This window comes from Nipponia nippon, unplaced genomic scaffold (assembly GCF_047370975.1).
Source record: "Nipponia nippon isolate SJK-2023a ecotype South Korea unplaced genomic scaffold, ASM4737097v1 scaffold_3, whole genome shotgun sequence".
NCBI classification, from domain to species: domain Eukaryota; kingdom Metazoa; phylum Chordata; class Aves; order Pelecaniformes; family Threskiornithidae; genus Nipponia; species Nipponia nippon.
Genome location: NW_028262347.1, coordinates 12,533,183 through 12,559,216, shown reverse-complemented (window position 1 = coordinate 12,559,216; position 26,034 = coordinate 12,533,183). Strand labels below are relative to the sequence as shown.

Below are 26,034 nucleotides of genomic sequence, written 5' to 3'. Positions count from 1 at the left end.
CTAGAAAAGCCCACAGTCTTTCAGATTTTCTTTGATTATTATGTCTGTGACTGCATCAAATACAAACTTGACATTCTGGGTGTCTGTGGCACATGTCAGGTGAGAATATATCTCTTTATCTGCTTTCCTTGTGTTCAAGTCTAGGAATTGTTTCTTGATGTAATTTCCAGCATCTTCAAATGTATTTAGTCCTAGTGGAGAGAACAGTAAAAGAAAGAGAAGACACATTTCAAGTGGTACTTCCCCACAGCTGCTAAGAAACAAGAATTCTTTTTTTGTTTTTTTCTTTCTTTCTTTTTTTTCTAAAGGGAATTAAGTTCATGCATTAGGTATGAAAATTTTGTACCTAAACTGCCCACCTAAATTTGAATTTCAATGCCTAACCAAAGTCCTTAGTTCTGAAGTGAAATGTTCTTGAGTAAGTCAGTGTGAAACAGTTAAGGACCTTAGAGAGGGAGCAGAAAGTAAGAGAAACAGAAGAGAAAAGGAAAGAGCATAAATTCAAAGGGAATAGGGTAGATAGACAAAATTGGTGGGAAGTACAAAAATGATGAGATGAAGAAATGAAGAAAGAAAAAGAGTAAAATTCAGATGCTTATGTATTCAGTCATAATTCATGCGGCTTTTCTGCCCAATGAGACTCCTGGAGGCAGGGTGCTGCTGAGAGCCCTTGCTGGCTCCCATCCTGTCTGAAGCCTCAGGCAGTGTAAAGTGGTGTAGCTTCACTGAGTCTAGTACATAATGTTTGATTATCCCAGTGAAGCACTGAGGAATTTTGGGTTGCTGTGTTGATGTGTCCTGAGAAAGGGCGCAAGGGAGATGGTTTTCAGGAAGTGCACAGAACCCATCTTCTAATAATAATATTGCTTTAAGTATGTTTCATTCTGGACACTCCCTATCCCAAATACATTAGATAAATAATAAAATACCATCAGATTTTGGTTTTTCTCTGGCACTTTCTGACATAGCCTCATATATTCTTTTGTATCAGCTGGGAACAGCTGCTGTTTTTTATTTCCAGTAGACACTACTGTGACATACAAAAAAGAGGCAGGCTTCCTTCATGGAATGAGTTTTCAAAATAGGGACAAAAAACTTGGATTCAGTTATGGTGTGTGTGAGTGATAAGCCACTGACTTGTACTGAAATATTGGCTGGGTTCATCACACCACACTTCAGCCATCTGAAACTTCTAGTTCTCTCAGCTTCCTCTACTGCCAATGGAGAGAAATAAGCATCTCCAGAAAGAGACGACACCACCAAAGGATAAGCATCATAGGTAGGTGAGATGAATTGGATTCTGGATACCATTCTTTTAAGAGAAAGGCTAGATGCTTAGATAAGGTGCTTAGTATTTAAATGGTTATATATATAGGTGACCCGAGTCAAAGTCTCAGTCTTTAATGCATGGCCTACACTAATCATCTGAATGTATTTTCTTCTGAAAACCCCAAACTTACCATTATACTCAGGAAAGCAGATATTCAGGTGAACTTTTGTTATTTTCTCTTGAAAGAGGTCTTTTTTGTTTAGAAACAGCACAATGGAAGTGGCTGCAAAGCACTTGTGGTTGCAGATGCTGTTGAACAGCTGAAGGCTTTCATGCATCCTGTTCTGTTGAGATGCAAAAGGTAAACACGAGAGACTGACAAATCTCATCCCCATATGTCATTTTTACTGTAATGTTCTTTACTGGCAAGAACCAGTACAGCATAATAGCCTTTAAATGGTTATCAGGGAACAGGAATAGTTCTGATATGCCATCAAAGAGTACATTAAAACTTAGCAGCAAAAAGGGTTGTTTGTCTCTTCTGACTCACCACTTCTTTATCTTCCACCAGAACCATGTCATAGGCACTGAGTGCAGCACAGAATATGATGCAAGTAACTCCCTCAAAGCAATGAATCCACTTTTTTCTCTCTGATCGCTGTCCACCCACATCAAACATCCTTTGCAGAAAAAATAACATATGTACAATGTAAAGCACTAGCTAATAATGATGTAGTCATACTGTTAATGTGCAGAGTGCAACTGGAGATGAATGGCAATGAAATATCCAGCTTTTCCAAACATTGGTCTGTTTCTATCCCAACAGGTCAAGGAGTACTATGTATTACTTACAGCTTTGTAGTGGGCATAAAATGAAACGTAAAGGCTTAAATACCTGCATATAGGGAATACATTCAGCAGTCTCAGGTGGCACTCCGTGTTGAGGAAGTGGGGGTCTGCATAAGAGCTCAGTGCAGGACTGAGCCCTGCAGGCAAGGATTTATTCAGGACAGGGTTCATACAAGAAACATTGACAAAAGACCCTCAAATCCACAGCCATTTGTTACTTCATCATTTTGCCTGTAGTGAACTGACACATAGATCAATAAGGCATACGACTGGAAGTTGGCATGTTCAGCTGTGTAACCTGCAGCATACATCTGTGTGTGTGGGGTCGCTGCCCCATTAATCTCATTAGTTGCTGTTTAAGGAGCAGTTCATGGGGAGCAGGGATCCCTTCATTTGTAGAGAGGACAATGCAGGGCTGTCCTCCTCTGCATTAATTTCCTTCAGTCTTTGCCAGAAATTACTACCTTTGGGTTAGAGTTGTAGGAACTTTTTATGGACTCTCTGTATGGGGTCCAAAGCCAACTGAGCATAGAATCATAGAATCGTTAAGGTTGGAAAAGACCTCTGAGATCATCGAGTCCAACCTGTTAACCTAACTGCATATCTAGCTGGGACCTAGTTAGGGCCCTAGTTAGGGCCCAACTGAGATGGAGCTGTCATCAAAGCTACCATTGTTCTGCTTAGCACTGGCACTCAAAATTCCCTCTTATATTTGCAGTTCCTCAGTGATAAGGGATAGGGCTTTCTTTTCACTGTTTTTCTGACATAAAAGGTGCCAAACTTGAACATTTTTCAAGTGCATTGGAAAGGAGAAAAAACATGTAAAAGAAATTTATCCTACCCTTACTTTTTCTGTTTCCTTGTGTGCATGATGACTTTTCCCTGTGCTGCCTGTTGTTGAACTTAAAACTGTAAAACCTAATCCCCTGTTGCATTATCCCTTCCTTCAAGAAAATGCATTATATCTTACTCTCTGGATGTATCTCCTGCAGTATCTGAAAATTAAACACAACTCAATACTGGAATTCAGTATGAAAAAATCATGTCAGTAATAAAGAGAGCAAGAATAATTTGTTACTGAGACACCATTTTTTGCAGTATATTGATCCTCTGTTTTCTTCACCATCAGCGATGCAGCTGATGGAAATAAAGGTTATTGTTTATCATTTTTCATCCTGCTTAGAAGAAATGAAACCCTTCCCAATGCTCCTGATGAACTGTTTCTGCGGCTGAGGAGTAATGAGAGAAAATTAGTTTTTTTCTAGTACATTTAATCTCTTTGTCCAATCATTGGGTGTCTATAAATGTGAATTATGAGGAAATCAGGAAGCTGTTGTGGAGCAAGATTTTGATAACAGTAATGGCATTCTTCCCAGCATATCTTCACTTCGGTACGCCTACTGAAGAGTGAGGTCGGTATGAATAAAGCATCTCGACTTTTGGCTATGCTTAGTGCCCAAAAGTCACCTGCCATTACATGTCTTCCTTGATTTGTGGTATGTAACTCTGAAATCAGGATTGGGGGGGGGGGGGGAAGCTTCAAAATTTAGTCTGCAGTAAAGTTTCACAAGCATATATAATCATATGAATCCGTATTCAGTTCCTGCAGGCTTTTAGCATATGGTCCTGTGAATATTCATGAGAAGTCAGTTAAAACAGGACAAGATCAAGGCCAGAGGCAATGCTTATGGGCAGTTTTTGTTGTACTAACCTTAGTTTGCTTAGCTCTTCTCGTGTCAGCCCAGAACTTAACATACGCACATGTAAAAATGAAGTCCCTCTGTGAGTGGTAGAAAATGTATTTCTGAGGTGATCTTTTGCTTTTACCAAGACAGCCTAAGAAAACTTAGCTGCAGATATGGGACTAGCTGTATATTCATTTGTCCTAATGGTACATATAGTGAGACCTGAAGACTAAAATAAAGCTTGCCTGATTTCAGTCAAACTCTTCCTAGCACGTAAATGGAAACGACAACAGGAGAGGACCTGTGAAGATCAGACCTTCTTTTAAAAATATTTAAGTATGTTCTGAGCTCTGGAAATCAAAGTCAACATTAGTGAAATAAATTGAAGAGCACAAGAAAGCTAAATTACACTAAACCAGCAAGGTAACCACTAAGAAGATAGAAAATAACAAGAGATGTTTTCTGTGCAACTGTAATTCTGTTCCCTGGAGCAGTACTGGGATTTATGCTTTTACTGCACAGATACAAAATGTTTTCTGCCTCATTCAGTTCAGAAGAGGGACAAGTGTTTAGTGAATGAGGCATCTGTTCATGTTTTCTTTTTATCCATGTATAGCTTGTGACCCCAAGCCTCATCTAAGTACATCAACCAAAACTCTCTCTGAATGTGGAAGTGTTCCTCTCTTTATAGATGTTTCTATGGTACTTATCAAACTAAGTGCAGAGTCATCAGGATCCCCCAGCTGTTTTGCGCTGCTCTGGCAATGCAAAGTAGCAGTAACTGGCTAGTTAAGATGGATTTATAGCTGCTCTGCATCCCTCTGGCAGCTCAAAACCCTCAGGCTATTTTGTAGAGTTTTTACCTCATACTACTTAAGTGCCTAAAACCACCAATGAATTTATTCACATAACACTACCGTGATGCATAGCAGAAAGGCTAAGCACAGTGATTTTTTGTGTTTGTGGTGGCATTAGGAGCCTTCGTCTTGTTTACAGACACTCAGGTAACTTAATTCTCAGTTGTGTTGCATTTTGGTTGTACCTGGACACCAGTTCTGGTATTCTAATCTCAGGACTGGTAGCATTCATGTCAAAAAGGGTTTGCATTCTGATGATTTCTTTCTCCACCCTGTTTTTGGTTTTATTTCTTACATAAACTGTGGTTGTAACTGAAGGTGCTCAGATTTCCAATGTACAAAGCTGTCTGGAAATATGCTAATCAGAGAAAAAGATGATGTCTATGACATTGCACCGTAACATTTGTGCATAAGTGCTGAATTTTTATGAGTGGTCAGTGTATTAATAGGTGATAATAATTTATTTGTAGGGCCTCTACTTCAGGATCTTATTTTGTATATGTAAACTCCATTGTGTAAAAGCATGTGTGGTAGCATAGATGGTTTGGGGGACATTTAATTGCCACATGAAAAAAAAAGAAGCCCAATGAAAAATGTAAAAGTTACAGTCCTGGTGCTTTATATTTCTATCTATCTCTACAGACAGTTTCTTGTCTAGACTACATTCCTCAATATGCACCTCAGCCTTTAAATTAAGAATTAAATGGAATTCAGTCCGTAGAGAAAAGCATTGTAGAACACTGAAACTATCATAATTCATTCAAATACATTTTCATGTGGAATTAGATGTTTTTAATTGATTCACCAAGCATAACAAAATCTTGAGTATCTGAAAGTGTCCATTATTTTCAGTCAAATTTCTCAGAGACATTATTTTCAAGATCTTTTTCTGAACATTTTGCTTTTTGTCTTAAATGAGCATGAAGGCATGCATGCTAATACTGAAATTTCCCATGGGACAGAAATTATTATCTTTTTGCCAACTGTAATGCATTCCAGTGTTAAGAGCAGTTATTTCTGTTCTCAAAAGAAGAGAGTGAAAGGTTGAGAGTGCATGCAAATTAGCAGTCATCAAATGTTTTGCATGCTGTTAAGGACATTTAGGTAGGCAAATTTCATAAATGTCACAAACAATTATTCAAATGGCAGGATACAAATAATGCTTTTTAGACACTTATGTAAAAATGTCCTTTTAGAACCTGATATTCTGAGGTCTCTTAATGATCCATTATATGCTTAAAGTTGGAGCACTGGTACTAAAATATCTTGCTTTTTTGGCTGTTTCAAAATACTAAATAAGAGTGGATTCAAAGATATCACAATGGGATTACCAATATTATAATAGGTCAATACCTTTGAAAAAAAAATACTTAAGAAAGATAAAACCACAGAAAACTGTCAAATATGGCTTTCGTACCTGAAGTTCAAATCCTTGAAAGAAAACTGAGTCTCTATAATCCCAGTTGTTTTCACTCGGGAGCGCAAAACATCTTGCTCACTGGGCACATAGTCTGGCATTGCTAACCTATCCAAAGCGTTGAGGTAACTAAGGAGAGTAAAAAGAAATGGTGACTGGTGAATTCAAAAGGTGAAATGAACATTACATAATCACTTCATATTGAGCTGCTTTTAAAAATTTTATGTAACGTACACATTTGAGTACAATACTATTGTTTTTTATACCACCTATATCCACAATCCAGAGCCTTTCTTTTTTTTCTTTTTTTTTTTCCTTGTATATAGAAGTGTAATTTAGTTGCATATAATAAACATCTTTCTGAGAATTTCAGTTCAACAAAATCCTTATTTTCCTCAGGGATGCTAAAAAAACACCTTGTCAGGAAAAGGGTTTTGTCCATTTGCTTTCAGCAAGTGGGAATTGCCACCACAGGGCAAGAACCGCAAGCATCTTTCAGAAGCAGATTTACTGGAAGTTATTGCAGCCTATCAGACCTGTTGTAACAGTATCTTCCTTCCTAAGTGAAAGGGAGGGTGCAATATTTTGGAGGAATTCACATTTAGGGGCTGTTTTGCCTGCAGACACATGCAAGGTACATGGTAATTTAAAAAAAATATATATTTTGTCATCAAAACCAGAAGTTTCAATGAAGCTGAGGACCCCCTAGGTTAGTATTCTCACAGCCCCCTGGCAAAGAGTGGGTTGTCTGGTTTTATGTCTGGCATACAGAGGCAAAATCTGCATGAAAGCAGAAGCCAAACCAGATCTTTGAAGCTTGTTCTTGTCCTGTCACCAGCCCTTCTCCTGTCTTTTCCAGGGGCATGCAGCTTTCTTGAAATGGCTGGACAGAGCCTATGAATCCTACTGGCTGGTCTGCGAACCTGTGTAAAGAAGTTATGAATTGACAAAAGGAAGAGAAGAGGTGATGTCTGGGTAGCTTCCTACCTTTTAACTACTAATACTCAAATACAGAACAAAGCCAAAAGCAAGAAGCCACATACAATAGTTGAAGCATTTTCAAGCTTTTGGTGTCCCAGTTGGCACCTTTCCATTTGTAGCCTCTTGTCTCTGACAAACAAAACATGGTCTCTCTAATGTTTATTAGGCTTCACGCCTTTTTTTTTCTTCTCTAACACAAAGTCTGCCCGGCACGAAGTTCTGCTGTTCAGTTTAACCAGACAACTACCAAAACAAACTTCACAGCTCATCATCCTTGTCTGCAATATTTAATACATCTGTAAGTAATAAAATAAAATAAAATAAAATAAAATAAAATAAAATAAAATAAAATAAAATAAGATAAAATAAAATATTTTTTTAAAAAGCTAGAATCTTCCATATGGAGATTTTTGCAAGTAATGCTTGGAAACAGGATTTTCTTATTTTAAGTTGAATAGACTGAATCTGCTTGGCAAGGAGTGCTGAAATTGATCTGAGTAATTCAATGTTTGCCCATTATTTGGGTCCAGGAAACAATCTGTTTTTAAAAAAATGCATTATAGCTCTGGTTCTCTGAGTAGGGCCTGAGGCAAACTCATCTCAGCTCACCTTTGTGGAAGGCAGAAGCAAAAGACCTTTTGCAATTTATAAAGCATGTAAGCACTAAAATAAACACTTGTATATAAAATTCATTATAAAGATCTGATAGTTCTTAGTCACAAATACCTAAATTCAATTCAACACAGACAATTATAATTGCATAAAAAATTAGACCAAGTTAATTATCTAGTTAATGGAGCAAGAGAGGCATCTTCAGATTCTTCCCAGAGCTGTAGGCAGCTCCCAGGGGATACTCTGCAGGCCGGCTCTCCACTGGCAAAAGAGGGAACGCAAACTAGTAGGTTAGTCTAAATGACTGATCTTTCCTTGGCTTGAATTAGGTGACACAAATCCTACCCTGAGAGGCAAATGACTGAGCAAGCAAGAAGCACCGTGTATGACTGGTAGCTGTACAATGACATTTAAGGTCACAATTTAGAATCCTGGTTTTGCCCCTTCCTTACCCATCACTCCATCTTAAAACAGGATTAATTCCAGGTGAGTCTAAGGAAGAAATTCCAGCCAAATTTAACATACCGGGTATTTTCTATTATTCAGAAGATCTCATTTTTTTTCAATTAAAACACACAGAGGAAAGGCAGTGATCAAATATGTTAGCATGAATTAATAATGAAAAGACTCAGAGAATAACCTCAGAAAGTCAGAGTTTACACAGTATAAATCAATACTCTGTGTAGGAGCTGAATCACAGGAGTGAGAAACAGGGTTTTGGTTTTAAAAGAAATTGAAAGGTAGCATTAGATGGTTGATTGACTCTAGCTGGTTTTGAAATGATCATTAGAAGCCCAGCAGCAAGGGCAAAAATTAAGTTCATTTTAATGGTTCAGAGCCAAAGGCTAGATTTTCAGAAGTATCAGGTACCGACAGATGAACACAGAGGATTAGCAGGATTTTTGGATATGTTCAAGCAGATGAAAAATATGCCACTGTTGTTTTTAATGTAACTCTAGCAATAAATAGTGATTATTGGCTCCTTTACAGCCTGTACTAGCTCCCTTAAATACTGAAACCCACTGCAGGTTTAAACAGGACACAGCCCTTAACACTGAGAGGGAATTACTTTAGACCGTCCTATCTTCATTTTAGGCAACAAAACCGAATATGCCAAGTATAGTGAAAACACTAGAATGTTAGCTGGTAAACAGGTAATAATTTTTTTTTCTGCATTAGGGTTGTTTGCTTGGTTGTTCGGTTTTTTAAATTTCAAGAATTCTTTTTCCTTTTAAATATGATGACTGACTTGTTACAGGCTTTTAGTACTGGGAACTGCAGTGTGGCCTGTCAGAAAGGATATGTTAGGAAACAAAAGATTTCTCCGTACTATTCCTATAGAAATACAGGGCTGCCATAAGATACTGCCAAATCAGGCACAAATCAACACAGGCAATATTTTCTTTGTTTAGGTATCTTGCAGAAAGGTCTTCATTCTTATTTTGAAGATATAAAGACATGAAGAATTTTTAATATTTCATGCATATCTCTTCTACTATCTGCAATTAGTGAGTGAGCTATTACTGCCTTTGGTTTGCCTGGCTCCTGGCCCAGACTTGAATCATGCCTTCCCTGTAGAAGGGACACCCAACACCTCTGCAGGTGCCCTCAGCCTGTAGGAGGAGCTGAAGGAGCGGGGAAACCTCCAGCTGCAGATCTTGGAAGACGGACCTCAGCTGGAACAACCCTCTGCCCCAGGTCTAGAGTCAGAATTATGCACTCTAGGAAAACTCCAGCCCAGGTGACACCTCCCTTCTGGGTCTTGTATGACCTTACGGACAAAGCAGCAGAGCAGGACCACTCAAGCCTGCAAGAACAGCTGTGGAAGCAACCAAACCAAGGACTCCTGAAAAGTCTAAGCTTACTGACTGTATCTAAACTAGGAGATGTGCCCCAGCGGAATGCTGACCCTTCATGGAGTCGGAGCTGAGCAGCCCGAGTCTCCTGCTTATGTGCCTGCCACCTCCCAGGCCGCAGAAAGGGAACCAGGGCTGTCAGGCTGGAGAGTGGCTGCAGCACCACTGGCCAAGACCAGCTGGATGCTGAGACGGTAACGGCCCAGGGAACAGCCACCCATGCAGCCAGATTAGTTTAGAGGAAACTTTTTATAGCTTTCTCCAGACTTATGTTTAGCAGCTTGAAATTTATACATTCGAAGTACAACTCCAGGTAAAACCTAAGCTGTTTCAATTCATCTTTTCCCTCATTTTGTCAATCTTAGAATTACCTAGAGAGAGAACAGACTTTTTTTTACAGTTTAAACAATCTCACAGAAACAATTTTTTCCTTGTTTTCACGTGTTTCCCTCAGTGAAACATTTCTAATATATTATAAACATTAGCAAAAAACCTCATTCTTTTTCAGGTTAATGAGCAATAATTTTCGTAGGCTATTCTGCATGAGGAAGGGTTCTTGTTGCAAGCCTTCCTGCGCTGTCCGTTACGGTAATGGCCAGCTGTGTGTCACCTACTAGGCAGCCGAGTCATTGAGCTGGTACTCCGCTGCCCTTGCGAAGCAGGCCTGGGTCCCACCATCGCTCCACAGTTGTTTGATGAGTTCAACCAATTCAGAAGACATGTCGCCATCCTCCAGAGTTGTTGCCATGGCACACAGCTTCCTTTCATCTTCCTAAAGAGAAATTTCGGTAAATATTGTGCAAGCATACTGTGCCCCTCCACCGCCTTGAAGTCGTGCTTAGTTTACAATGAGTTGCAGGGGCAAAATTTCTCATTTTCACCAATTTTTCCAGGTAGCTGTGCTCGCCTGTGTAGGTAGGCATCCTTTTACAAGCTCACTTCCCTTTAGTTAGTGCCAAGGTTAGACTTAAATTGCAATACACAGAGTTTTCCTCTTTTTATTGTTTTTTTTTTGTTCATATAAGGGCTCAGTTTCATCTTACCATGGATGTTCACAAAACGTCCAACTTGGAAGGAAGGCTTTTATTGTAAGAGAGAATGGTGGCATATCAAAAACTAAATTAAAAAGGATATTTAAAGCTTAAACATTTTATAACGACATCAAAGCAGAACTATATAGCTAAACATATTTTTTAATGTATTTGGAAGAAAAATTTTCTAGCTTTAGGCCACAGTGAGAAGTGTGACAAAATGAATATAACTAGTGAGTGCATTTCCCATATGTTTTTTTATTTGGGGAAGAAGAAACCTGTAATTGAATAAAATCCCAAGTATTTTAAATGTATTATTCTGTAATTTCTCCCTTTTGCAGTCAATCCAGAAAGACTTCAAGTGATCTATTGCATTAAAAATATTTCTTTTCAGTGGTTAACAGCTTAGGAATGTACTGTAAATAAAGAACATGATTAAAATAGGGTCATTTGATACACTGTCACAGCAGTGGATAATTATAGCATATAATTCCTTCCTAGCCGTATAAGTAGACAACTGAAGTGACTTGCAGTCAATAGTTGCAAAAGTATAAATGGATCCTGAGAGACACTGTTTTGGCAGCGAGTATGTTTTATTCAAAAATAGAAAACATCTTCACAATAATTTGTAACATATTTATTTTAGGAATGTAGTATATCTTTATGTTTCAATAGAAATTGAAGTTTATGGAAACTTTGTAAAAGTCAGAGACATCAAAAAGAAAACAGTGCAGGTTTTCTAAAATGTTGCAGAAATTGAGTTACCAGGGAGAAAAAGAAAAAAAAGGGGGAAATACCCACTAGAGAATTGCCTTCATTTGAAAGAGGAAGGAGGACAGCCATACAATTGCCCTTCTACGTTAACCAACGTGGGCTCCATTTACACCCCCATCCTCTTGCTCAGTGCTGCGACCAGCAGAACTGAGTCATGCTTTCTCGTGTGTGCCCCTCATTTGTCTCCAGGGCTGCTCTCCAGGGCGCACACTTGCTCAGCTTCAAGATAAGAGTTCAAATGTTCTATTCTTCAAGATGCCACATATCATTTAATGATTATAGCTAACCTACAAGGTTGGATTTGTTGGTTGAATAGCTTACAACGAGAAGCCTTGAGCTCAGACCCTCCAGGTGTACAGTAAATGTTCACTGATTATTATGCAAAAGGCGGCACCTGTGGATTTTGATGGTTACATAAAACAGGAAGATAACGGCAGATTGAGTTTATCATAACCCTGATTTATATAATGTTTTGTTTCTCTCTGGCATTTAGACAGACTTCAGATGATTTTCATATTAAAAATAGATTGCAATGGCACTTTAGGAAGAAAAAAATACCTCTCTCCCCAGAACAGATGTTGTTCAAAATTATGTGCTGAGGCATTTTCAGGACCATTAAGAGATATTTGCAGGCAGTCCTGGAACATGGATAAACCCATTGCTTTTGAGCCCAAGATAAGCCCAGTCTTTGGGCTAAATAACTTTAAGCAGCTAAATCTGGACCAGAACGCAGCAAGAACAAAGTCCAGCTGAAATCAAAGCTTATATCAAAACAACTCAAGCTTATAAATGGCTTATGATTTTACAGAAAATGTAAGCTAAGTTTGTTTTTGGAAGAAATGGGAAATGTTTAGTGGTGATTCAAATAAATGTGACCAAAATTTCTATTTTCTTTAAAACTTGCATCCCGGTTGCTTTTATGTGGTTCTGGGGGAAAAGAAGTCAGGCACTGCAAAAATTTTGTACATCCAACTGTATTCCTAGAGGCCTATTCTGCCTATACTGTGCTATAAATGATAAACTTACAAAAGCTGTATTTTCTGCATTTGGTTATATATAATGCTAAGAAATGAACTGGGCTATTTAACAAAAATTTTCAATGCCCAATTCCCGAGGCTGTGAAATCTCTTGAAAATAATGTCTAGGAAACTGGCGTAGATGATTGATAGAAGAGGAGTGAACATGTATAAACCTCTCAGAAAGGTTAGCAGGGCTGAAAAAAGAGGCTGAAGTACCGGGGCACAGGCAGAACATATCTAAATTACAGATGGCAAACAGAGTCTGGACCACGAAGTGGGTATTAGAGGCTGAGCCAGGACTTGTGGCTAGGTGCTGCAAGGTTCAGCTGTCTTAGGCCATGTAGACTGGTAGCTGGGTCCTCATGTGGTACACGTCTATCACAATTGAGCAGACAGGCCAAGTTGCAGCACATTCACACTGGCCTGTTTTCTGTGTGCTGCTTTTGGGCACTGTTACATTTATTTGAATGACTTGCATTCATGGACCCTTAAAAGAATACAGGAAGAAAACATTTAGTTTCTATTTTGTCAAATGACTGTATGAGCTTCAGTAACCTCTGAAGCATTTGTTTACCATTTTTGGGTCAAAGTAGCACATGTCATTGTAATGAAATGTAGACTTCTGGAAGAAGCAAAGCTCTTTGAGATAAGTGGATGTAATTCCCTCTAAGATAAACCCCTAGGGAACAGGCAGAATTTGCCAAAACTGGAACAAGCTGATATTCTGACAGGCCTTTGAGAAATTCTCAGCAAGGTCTGAATTACAGGCAATAGGCTAAATTGCACTGAGAAGAAAAGTATGTGTTTTTCCTTTACTTCTCTCCCTGAAAATTCAGCGTGATTGCCAGAAGATAGCAGGTCTTCTCTACTGTGACTTTTTCTGTGTGCACTTACGCATAGGATTGCTAACCGTGTCAGGAAGGTCAGACTCCACTTTTCTGCAGTGCCAATGGGCCAGTGCTGCACCCGTACAATGGGGAGGTCTCTGCTCAGGAGCAATGCCAAACTGAAATATTCCCAGCATGTCTAGATGACCCTTCCTTACATGGCTGAGCCCCAAGGTTTGTTCATAAAAGGGAAATATTTATTACATTTCCCAATAGCAATAAATGACTAAGCAGCTAAGAAAAGGTTCTTTTTTATTCTTTCTTATGTCTTTGCAAGTTGAACATTTCTTTTGTAATAAACAAAATGGCAGTTTATGCAAAGGTTAGGCCTCAGGCATCAGTCTTGAGAAAATAAAAATAATTAGGGACATCTTGTCACATATAACTCAAGCAGTACTTAGTTTCCACTGTCATAAAGCAAATACTGAACCCACTTTGTTCTACTAGTCTCTACTATTATATTAAAAAAAAAAATATTCTAACGCCTATGTCAAGAGAAAGGGTGTCATACTCACAATTCTAGCTGGGTTTTCATAACTGATTCCTAACTTAGTCATTGCTTTCACGATAGACAGGATAGACTGCACTGTGTTACTGTAAATGACAGGTCTGAACTCCATGCATTCTTGGTAGGTGAAACCCTCTTTATGGATGATCCTGGTGCAAAAATAGAAAACAAAACGTTTTACGGGATGCATTAAAAAAAAAGAAAGCAATGAAAAGTTGGATCAGATGCTTTTGTGGTCAGCCTGAGAAAGAACTGAATCCATCTGGCCCTTGGAAAAGCATTTGTCAATGGTTGATCTGCCGGTTCTGCTGGAACAGGTAAACAACTTAGTTTCTACAACTATGTGAGGTTAAATTTAAGAGGCTAGGTATTGACTTCCCAGTCTGAGTGAACAGGTATTGGTTTTTTGCCTTGTTGGTCAATATAAGATAATGTATGAATCCAGAACAAGACCCAAGCCCATTCCTGCGGATACAGTGCAAGATGCATAGCTGTACTTAGATCCCAAATCTTTTATTATTGGAATCTAGAATGTTAGTTGTGGGCTGTCACATTGCTTGTTTAATCATTCTCATTTTTATCCAGAATCTTACCTAGAGTAGAAAAATTATTGCAAAAAATATTTCTACACTGTGATGTACTTCCTCAAAGAAACAAAAAATCTTTAATATTTCTTTGTACAGCAGGTGCAATTTCTAGTTATTGAGAGGAGTTACCATTATTATCTACAGGCTTTGAGGACATACATATTACTCCAGAGGATTTGGCCTGTATGCCAGAGGACAAAGAACCTTAGCAGTTAAATTCAATTAACGTAATTATAATTTCATAATCCTCCTTGGCTGGAGAATGGCATCTGGTTAAAGTTCTCCAAGATCAGCGTGCAGATTATATCATGACTCAGAGACATCTTTTTCCATGAGCTGTGAAAAGGGATGAAAACTTCGCCCGTTTCGGTGTAGCGTACCCTCACTGAACAGATACCAAACTGCTTTGGCTGCTGCTGGAACCAAGGTTTTATTCTGCCTCACCTCAGTTGTTCAGAGATGAAGGACATGTTATTAAATAAATAATTTCTGGGGTTTGGGATTTGTTCTTCTTTCCCTCTCTCTTGCCAGAAGTATAGTCTGAACAGAGCTATACAAGCAGAAAGGGGTGATGTGAAAGGATCTGACAGGTTAGCCCAAAATGAGTATAGGCGTGTGTCTTGGGGAGACTTTCCTTTCAAGGGGAGAAGTCAGCCCTGTCAGAAAATAATTCACTTACACACACACACAAAAAACCCAGATCACAACTGAATGTCTCTTAACATCTCTCTGATTTATGGTTGTCAGAAAATTCAAAAGTCGCATTCTTGTGTCTGTAGGAGTAGCACCTGGAGATAAAAAGGGTTCTCTAAAGGTTTCCCCAATCACTTCTAGACCAGACAAATCTATAAACTCTGTTTTGAAGCTTTGTTTTTTTGAATGCTGTTTCCAGCATGAATTCAAGCAAATCTGCAAGATTCAAAGGAAACCTATTGAACTTGGGAGAAAGAAAAAGGGGAGCTGTGTTATGCAGTCTGGTATACTACTGAACCTTTTTTTGCCATCCTCTGAAATATCCATGCATCCCTGTGTGAACACAGTGATTTGAATGAAATAATAAGACTTGTTCAGAGGGGAGGCTTATTCACTTGCTGGAGTCTAATGTAGCTCCATGGTAGTGCACTGGATAGCCTGGATTGCTGCTTGGGGATGGCCTGAGCAACGTCCTGTGTGTTAACTGCCACGGAGTCCAGAGCTCCCCCCTGGTTTAGGTGCCCTCCCTTAATGGTCCAGGTCACCTTTAACAGCTTTAATTTCAGTTGCCATCAATGTTGAACCTTGCACTGGTACTTAAGCATATTCTTCTCATTCTTGCCCTTAATATCTGTGAAAGCAGCAGCTTTTCTATAAATAATGGAATGAAATTTTCACATGATGAGGACAAGGGGTAACGGGTACAAGTTACTCCCATGGAGATTCCAATTGGACAGGAGAGGTAAATTTTTCACAATGAGAACAGTCAATCATTGGAATCATCTCCCCAGGGAACTGGTTGACTCCGCTATGCTGAACATGTTTAAGACTCATCTGGACATGGTGCTGGGCCATCTCGTCTAGATTGTGCTGGGAAGGTTGGACCAGATGATCCCTGAAGTCCCTTCCAACCAGGTATTCTATAATTCTATGAAATACATAGAAACTCAGACTCCATGAAGTACATGAACTTGGTGTGTCTCACAGCGGTGTCCGTAACAGGATTTCTAGAGAAGATGGATGTTTTGCCCGTGGCTGCAAAAACCTGGGATGAGACAGAAGGAAAGACCCTAACAGTCCACAAATTGCTATTTTCTATGTTGTTTTCATGCTTTCCCTTTGAAGAACAAAGAGAGGAAGAAAATATAAGATTCTGAAATAAAATTAGATTCTGTAATTACAGAAAGAAAACTTGGTTTTGCTTGAGGCTTTTCATGGTTTTTGCTGTGTGTTTTTTGTTTTTTGTTTTTTTTTTTTTAAATAATTTATTTATGTCCTCTGGCAGAAGGTACGTTAGCCAGCCTGTTAAATCAGTAGTGAATTTTGCTGCTTTTATTAAAGATCTGTCATTCTTAAGGAAGGATTGTAAAACAGGCTGACATCTTGTATGGCCAGAAGGGGCATTTTAGCAAATGGAAAATTTTGTTCCCTGATCCTCCTTGAAAAAATAAACAACCTTTAAAAAATAAATGCAGGATGCTGAAGGCATGAGGTGTTAGGCTACCAGTCATAATATCTAAATTATGTTTCTGTTGGAGGAAAAAAGTTAGTCTCTTGTTTTTTTTTCATGCAAGGAGGGCTTCTCACCAGATAGGTGGAGTTGATTCAGTCTCAATAAGAATGATGAGTTACAAAATATTTTGTTTCCTCCTTTTCATTTGCTGAATTATTTATAGTAGGTTTGTACTGCTAACTTAGGGCACAGCACAGAAATACCCAACTTGATTTTAAAAAGGTTCGATTACACATTGGAAATGATCTAGTCAGAAGCACAGAGCTCCAGAGAAGCTTATTTTTTTTTTCCTTTTTAGTTATCCCTCTTAACCATCCTGGCCTCTTTAGGGCCTTGCAGCATATCTATATTTTAAGCATCAGAAAAAATTGTGCAAAGCTTAGTCGAAGGATTTAACTTTGGTTAAAATATTCAGTCTAGGAAGAATGAGGTTTATGAATTAGAAAATTATATTAATAGGAGTAAAATTACCCTGATTTTGGTGGAAAATTGTATTTTCAGCAAAATTATTTCTTTTGTAAGCAGCTATCAGTCTTCTCTAGAAAATGTTATGCTTCATTAAAAAAATTAATAACGGAAATTTTCTTTTTGCTGAAAAATTTCCCTTTTTTAAAAAAAAGTCCGTAGTTGTGGCAGAAAGATGACATTTTATATGAAAAATGATAATTTTCATGAACAGTTTTCTTGTAAAATAATTCATATTTGTGATCAGCTTGACGGCTCATAAATGCACAGGGTTTTAAAGATAACTCTCAGCTTTGCAGCTTTTTGCCCCCTCCTTGATGCTGTTAAGGGTTTTCAGCCTTCTTAAAGCGGTCAATTCAGAAGAATATCTTTAATCTGCCTCTACTTGGGGAAGCTTTCATCACAATACATTTCAATGGTTTGCTGAATAGGGAGGGTCTCCTAACTGGAACTCAAAACAGAAATAAAATTATCCATCATTTAACTGGAACAAAAAAGTTAGCAAAGTATTTGATGGATGATTCTGAATCTGTCTTATTACAAAATGACCTGTTTGTGTAGTAGAAAATTGCTCTTATGATGTAACATCTTTTACTTCACTCTTTAAAATGCATTGGTAAAGATATGAGATAGTTAGGAGAACTTAAATTCCGAATAGTATTACTGATTTCATAAAACAGTCTGCTTGAATTTTACAAAGGAAGCGATTGGTGCTTACGACGTGGGGTCACGTCTAAACAGTTGCAATTCCTGTGTAATTTTTTTCTGTATTTAGACAGGTCTAGGAGGCAGTCCTGGACACTGTCTATGAAAATAAGGCTAGATACAACAGCAATATTTTAGCAGGTTACACAGTGAAGGAGGAGTTTTGCTGCCTGTGTAAACATGATCTCTCGAACTCACGTGGATTATCTATTTAAACCAGATACATGATTAGTATTTTGGCTACCCTTAAAAGAATAACATGAATGAATTTAGTTTTAGCCTGTTTTGCTATATGTGAAAATATTGCGATAGTAAATTGTAAATGGACACACACACACACACAAATTTGACCTTCCTCTGAAGCCTGGGGAAATAAAGCTACTGAGTTCAATCTGTGTGGCACCATGTGCACTTTGGACAAACATCTACAAGTATTCTTGTAGTAGATTTATGGTGCAGTCACAAGATCTTCCTAACCAGATACTCGGTCCAAATTTGAACAGGGATTTCTGCATTTGAGCTTGTTTTTTCCCAGCTTGATTACTGTGTGAAAACTTTTTGGGGTGATACTTTCCTTGCTAAAAGCAGTTCTCATGACCATCCCTACCCATGCTAGATGATGGGTAGCAGCTGCTCACTGTGTAGGCTGGTGACTAAATATGTTCTCACCTGGCCTGTGGGAGACCTGAGAACAATCTTTCTGACCTCTGGCAAGAGCTGGAATAAGTCTGTGGAGACCAAGAACGATCTACAGAGCACAGTTTGGGGGAAAAAAAAACCACAACAAACAACAACAAAACTTTGCATATTATACAATGTGAATACTTCAATATTTTCTCTTGCAGTACAGTGAAATCAAATGAAATTAGTAGGGACTAAATTAAAATTGAACAAAGGGAGATGATTCACATCATATGTAATTAAAGTGTGGACTGACTTGTAGAATATTGGTGATGTTATATAGTTTACTTTTGTTCAAAAAAGTTTCAGGAGAAACGTGAGCATGAATTAACTGAGGGCTATTAAACACAGTGATACCAACTCTGGTTCAGGATGGTGCCTGAGTCACAGATCATCAGATACTATCAAGGTATCCAGCGCATTACTGTGTGTTTGCTTATCTGGTTTGACGATCTTCCAGAAACATCCTTCATTAGCTACTGCAGGAGACAGGATACTAGGCTAGGTGGATCTGCCACGGCTGGTTGTCTTATGCATTCATGTTCTCAGTACAGTACTGTAACTCCTACCAAAGCCGATGAAGAAGCTCCCCTGGTCCTCACTCAGGAGCTGGACCAGTGCATGATTTGATCAGACAGATTTGATTACCAATCCAGCTGTGTGTCATAGTCATTTTGTATTTTTCTTTATGTGGTTGAATGAGAACTTGATTTGAATGATGTTTCTTTGCATTTTATTCAAATAAGCATAAATATTGTAATAAGACATTAGCTAGATAGCTTATACTACAAATATCAGATTCAACAGCTGATATGAATATTCATATACTTACTTCATTTGCTTTACAATCGTGCTCTTTCCTGACTCTCCAGCACCTGCAGAAGGGGAATGTTGAGAAGATGTGATTGATACATGAATAAGTAGCAAGTATTAAAAATAACTCTCTGCAACACAGAATTTTGTATCTATGAAGAGACATACAGCTGTTTTAGATCCCCATTGTACTAACTATAGCCCTCACTAGTGCCCATTCAGACTTAAAAAGAATGAAATATTGGTAAAAGTATTGATTCTTAAAAGGAAAGGGACATTTGAAAAGAAAGGAACATTCATTCAATTAAGAGAAAAATACAGACTTTTTAATTATCAAGGAAATAGAATATGGGTCATATTTTGATTTCATCCCCAGCACATGGGCAGAAAGACATGAACAAACTGCAGCTTCTGACACTGGCCCTTCATTATGTGGTTTGTAGCTGCTCATTTAATGTGTATCATGACCTTTTGTAAGCCAAACCATCCAGTTCCATGATCTTCAACCAGCTCCTTTGAGCAACTGGAAAAACAGAGCGTGGAGACATTCATGTGGTCTAGCTCATGATATGCTGGCAGCACATGAGCAAATGTCTTGACACTGGTGTTCTGCCACTTCCCCTGCCCCGTGGTCTACTATGAAGTAGTGTGCCTGGAAGTGGGAAACCAGAGCAATGCAACAGATCCAGCTTGGGAACGATTCTGCAGGAAATCCCCATAGCTGGCGGGGAGGTACAGGCATTTGCTTGCACAAGCAGTTGCAGAACTAGGGCATAGATTTGGTCAGATTTTGTACAGTTAATTTGCCCTTCTTATCTCAGTCAAAGTGAGTAATCACAATGCAAACCTTCTCTATTGGAAATCAGTGCGAGTGACTATCATCAGTGGTGAGGCTTGGCAAGAACTGCCAAACAAGAGCCAGATTTTGAAAGCACCTGGAGAGAGGATTTAATTTTGACTGCGAATCCATGGGACAGGATTCCTCACTGCTTTTCTTTTTGCAGATTATCATTTACCTCACTGGATGGTGTCAAATACTTTTGACAAAAGAGGAAATCTGGGGCATAGCTATTTTAACTGAGGGCATCTCAGTGAATGGAACAAACTGATTACAGACTTTCCAAACAGATTTTGTAAAGCTAATAACATTTAAATGACAGGGATTAATTTACTCAAATGAATCACAACAGACAGCCAACCATACGCAAAGCATTTTCTAAAACCCATGATGTGAACGGCAGAAAGTGCGAGAGAAAAACAAGCCTATGCAAAATGGGCTGATGCTGCCATCTGCCACAGTTTGGAAAAAATGCAAATTTGCCATAGATCATCTATTATTCCTTCAATGCCCTTCTGAAGAACTTGGTAAAGCCCTGTCAGCAAGGTGGCGTTTCCTACCCTTTTTGTAGGGAAGAGAGCAGGCTGTGCTGAGAATTCGTACATTCACCTCATGGAAAGATGCCGGGAAGCACAATATACAAATGAATCTCTCTTCCAGATCTAAGGCAAAGTTAAAATAGAGTGGGAGGCATAATTTATGTCTTTTGGGTGCATTTTTCTACCTCTACTCATCTTTAATTTATGATCCAGTAATGCCTTTGTCTGAACAACAGATGACTCTCAGACTTTAGCTTCACTCTGGAGTACCGTGTTAGTTGTAGCAGCATTTGCACCCCAGGAAATGGGTCAGAAACAATTTGCTTTACACCTGCTTCCTTTCTTCCTTCCACCTCCTGTGCAGCCTTCTCCTCTGGCCAAGCGCCTGGGATGGGAGAGCAAGGACAGGGCTGTGTTCCACCCACCGCAGTAGCCTTCCGCTCGCAGAAACAGCAGCAAGAGTGCATCATGATAGGCCTTACGTGTCTGCATGGGGATCTGAAGGCAGCTTCCCTTTAGGAGGCAGTGAAAAGCTCAACTACAATCGAGCCCAGATTTTCTAAATAGAGGACAAGAACTTAGGCCAAACTTAGTCCTGTCCTGAAGCTTGGAAAGTTTAATTGCCTTTTGAAAAACTCTCTGTCACTGTGAAGATTTAGAGCTCAGCCTAATAGGGACCAGGGATAATATGCCATAGCCTGTATTTTGCATTTCACATGTTTAAGATCTCGCTTTTTCAAATTTACCTCTGATTTCTCTACCTCTATTTGGATGCCAGGTTTCCTTGAGATGGATAAAGGCACAGAAAATAAAGGCACAGAAATCTCAGTCAGTACCTGAAACTTTGGCCCTGCTCCTGGGAGCTGAAAGATGTCTCCACTGCCAGTAAGGTTGATGGAAGTTTGCTCCCATACTTCTTCCCAGAGATCACTTTCACCATGCCCTGGGCATGCCACATCCACCTTCAGCGTGGTGCTGTACACCCAGCAGTCTGGCAGACTGTAACCTGCCTCTCTTCTTGTTTTGGATATTTCAAACTGTACCCCACCACATCCCAAGCCCATTATGTTTCTGGGCACACTGGGGCTGCAGAGGAAACTCAAGAAGTTCTGTTGGCGTGGCTGCAGGCACCGAGCCACAGAGGAGCCATCCCCCAGCAGCCTGACATGAACTGCCCCACTGCTCTGGGACCACCTGACCTCTTCCCTGCAGGCCACCAAGGCATATAGACAGAGCAGAAATAGAGAAAAAATTGGAGGTGGCTTGAAAGCCAGTGAGAATCTCTCAAATTCAAGGGAAAACAGAACCCAGGACCCCAGCTGTAACTTGACATCACTGGTTTTCCAAGCAGAATTTGTTTGAGTAGTTGTGGAAACTGGAGAGCATATGAGCCCTTTTCAAGGTTAGCATCTGCTGAGCTGTTGAAAAAGGTTCTTTTTATATATTAAGCTGCTTTTGTGACTCAAAACAAGAGCTATTTTTTCTTTACAGTTATTATTTATGTGGAAGTAAAGGTTTGGTTTAGGAAAGTTTCCACAAGTAAAGGTAAGAAAATTTAAAAAAGTACTGCCTGAATATTTTGTTTGAAACCTGTCACAAAAGCCACTGACAATGACATAAAACAGCAAAAAGCAGGAAAAAAAAATCTTCAAATTAAAATCAGAAAAGGTTTCACACCTCTGCCTAAGCCTTGTCTGTGCCATTCAGAGCTCTGGAAACTGTGAACTAGGGTTGAAATTGTATCTTTCTGGTCCTTTTACCAAACTGAACAAACTTTCTCCATGGGAGAAAGAAACTAAAGAAAAGATCTAAGATCTAACCCTCTTTCTTGAGGGAATAAGGTCCCTAAATGCTGCCCCACCCCCAAAAAAAGAAAATCAGTGTATTCCAGTCAATAGCATTATTGGGACATCTTTGTGCTCAGAGTCTTTCCTTCCAGTGCAGGTGTTAATAACAGGAACTTAAACCTGACTTCAGTACTACAGTAACTGATTCATTTAACTGGTTTTAAATGTCTACACTATAAACTTCTACTTTCAGGCTACTTATCAGAGACCTCTTATAGTCAGTGGAGAAAAATATTTGCTACTAAAACTAAAACAAACAAACAAACAAACAGCTTCAATTTTTGTCACCCTAGAGCAGATGTTTAAATTAAATTGAGTGAGTCATGCCCTAAAAGTGAGTAATTCTCAATAAAAAGCTAAGGATGACCAACTCAAATGAGGGTGAGTTTTGTCCTGTCACTGAAAACTGTAGACAATGAGGCCATAGAGTTATACTTTGAAAAGAAATAAGTTCAAAGTTTAATGATATTTAAACTGAAGCTAAGTTCCTATTTCTGTGAAACATCACTGTGAGCATCAGCTGTTTTGGCTGGGTTTCAAATGTGTGCTGTACTTTGCACACAAATAGATTGCAAGCTGGCTTCCTACAAAGCATATAAACTGCATGTGATGTGGTAGGTAAGATATGGCCCTGGTACAAAGGAAATAAAACTTTCACCTTGGAGTTTGTTCCAGACTCATAAAACAATCTGAGTTTTTGGAAGTAGAAATATGTAGAGGCTATGTTTGTGGCCAAGGTGGCAGGGTGGGATGGCCTTAACAACAGGAACACGTGGCACAGAGGAGGTAGTCCTCCTGGCTCCTGGACAATTTGCGAAGAACGGCAGAAAGTGTCATCATTTTCCATCTTCCTCAGCTTGTATGTGCTGATTTTATGTGCATGTCATATAAACTGTAAATTATCACTTCAACACAGACAATGTGTTTGCCCAGGTCCTGGAACTTAACATAAATAAATGTGGTGTCTGGTTTCTGAATATGATTTCATTTTTGTAAAAGGACCTATTGGAGGACACAGATATTAAATAATCCTCTCAGGAAGTGGTCAGAATACTTTTTTTTTTTTTTTTACAGCTTAAGGGTAAGAGCATAATGATCACACTGAAAAACTTATGATATACATATCCATTTTTTTCTGAGTATTTTCTACCAATCTGCCTACTGCAAAAGAAACAGTGGTGACATTTGGTCCATAATAGAGGCAACATATTCTGAGTGAAGAGAAACCCTGGACTAGGGTAGGACTAGGCTGGTTGGCTTGAATGGAGCTGCCCTTGATTCATGAAGTGTAAAATTTGAATCATTTCTGAGATCATCTCAGAGGTATGGAAAGATAACAGGCCCAGATCTGAATGTGGCAGATTTAATCCTCTCCTATCTGGCCATTTCACTGGTTGACTGTGGAAGGGGCTATGTGCTGCCCCTTATACCCGTTGCTTCAGCAGCTGTGATTCCAGGTGTTCAAGAGACACTTTCACTCTAGCTGTGTAATAGGCTCAAAACAGACTCATGTTTTATTCACCTCTTGCTTTTTTAAGAACAAGAAAATTCAAGCTGTTAAGTCTATATTTTTTTTCCCCAACATGTTTTTTACCAAGTCCTTGGTTTCCTGTGATTTTTCATAATAGTTCCCAGGAGAAAAAATCTTCCAAAACATTACCCACTGACAAATTTGAATCTTTACCATGTGTGACATGAATAAAGGAAGATATTATAGAAATATACAGTAAAGAAGACTTCAGCAAAAGTATTTCAGATTCTGATGATCATCTTGCCTCATGAAAAGAGTGCTTGTATAGTCGATGGAACTGAAATATGTTCAGATTTGAAGTGAATGAACTAGAAGTCTTTTTCACATAGCTTGCAAATAATCTCAAAGTATTTTACTAAAGTTATCTTGAGAATGTGATATTAATAGTGTCAGAAAAAGACTGCTTGTATACATTGGGAAACATTAAAAACTCATGTTCTTAATACTAAATACATACATGTGTTCTGGGAGGAGTGATTTAGTTTGTGTCCTAGTGTAAGACAGCCTCCAACACTGCCAAGACATGAAGGCTTGAAGATCAAAATATATCATGAAACTACTTATCTTATAAATGCCTCTTTATCTTATAAATACATCTTTATCCTATAAATTCCTCTTAAAGGATTTCTTACCTCTTCCTCATGTATCAGTGTTGGATAGGGTCAGAGACGGGATGCTGGAGTAGATGGACCCTGGTTCTAACTTGATAGGCCAATTCCTTTTTGTAAGAGTATATAGAAAGTATTGAAACTTTATGAAAATTTAAATGAAAATATTATTCTGTTTTTTGACGAACTCAAGCTTGTCTCAGTAGGGGCAATATTTTATATTAATGTGGCACAGAAAATTTTCATACTCTCCACTGGACTGAAAAGCTTTGTAAACCGCAATCTGAATACTGATGGTACATAAAGTGTATCAAACTGCTACTTTGCTATTATTATTTGAGAAACCTGCATGGTTGTGTTTTTCTCTTATTTCTGTATTAATAATAATAGTTAGATTCTCAGCAGGTATAAATAGGCTTTTTGCATAAGATACAAAACAACAGAGTTAAGCCGATTTACTTTATCGAAGGGATCTAGCTAAGTCTGAATAAATGTCAGTTTAAAAACATTTGTAAGGATTGTGGTTACAATGGAGAAAAAATAGAAACATTTTAATGATCAAAGGCTGTTTTTCTATTCATTTGATGAAACCAATGTAAACTGTCATAGCAGGCATCATACTGCTAGAAAAAAAAATATTAAGATGGTGGCAGTGTTATTGTGCTTTTGGATATTTCTTGTAGGCTACGCAGTACCGTGGAAAAAAAGAGAGAAGAATAAAGCTGTATCAAGAAAGAAATATTTTTTTTTTTGCCATTACACCCGCTGGCTGTTAATAAATTGATCATAGTGTGGATTAGAAGTAGTAGGCTGTAAGAATATTCATCTGTATTCATCTCATTTCATTACCTTCCATTCCACTCTCCACAGCATCATTTTTATACATTGAAAAAAGCCCTTTTAAGTCACTTTCTGCTTCTGTAAAAAATGAAGTGCAACAGTTTGGAAAATAAACAATATCAATACCTTGTGACACCTATGGATTTTCTATGTAACCAGTTATGTCACTTAATCCTGCAAATGAATGCATATAGATCCATGGGAAAAAAAAAAAAAAAGATAAGTCTGTGCTACATTCTGTGTAATTTCTCAATCTTTTTAAAGTCAAGGATTTATAGTATTTAAAATTGAATACATGCAGTGACATGGCCATTTCCAGCCTGTTCCTTGTGACTTAATTTGTTGCTTCATGAGTGTTCACAACTAGAAAGCCTTTTGTGCATGTATTACAGGATTGCCTTCTTCAAATAAAATAGTGAGAGTTGGGAAGTTCACCATACTGAAATGTAATTCCAGAACAAAATAAGCCCTCAGTGGAAAAACATTATGAACAATTTCCATTCTATTTACCCAACAGCAGTAGTTTGACTGTCCTGGCTTCCCTCTGTGCATCTGCTTGGAGTTTCTTTTCCAGCTCCCTGGATCTCCTGGCCGACTCCTTGCTCTCAGAACTGGCTCCACTGCCCAT

The 26,034-nt window shown here is 38.6% G+C and overlaps 1 protein-coding gene across 1 annotated transcript; it reads right to left on the bottom strand.

Moving 5' to 3' along the window:
* Positions 1-26,034, bottom strand: GNAT3 (G protein subunit alpha transducin 3). The gene is made up of 8 exons (XM_009462910.2): positions 25,917-26,034; positions 19,223-19,265; positions 13,754-13,895; positions 10,142-10,299; positions 6,079-6,207; positions 1,821-1,950; positions 1,461-1,614; positions 1-191 (listed from the first exon to the last, which is right to left on the bottom strand). Exons 1-8 carry the CDS (start codon positions 26,032-26,034, stop codon positions 1-3), a joined length of 1,065 nt encoding a protein of 354 aa, XP_009461185.1.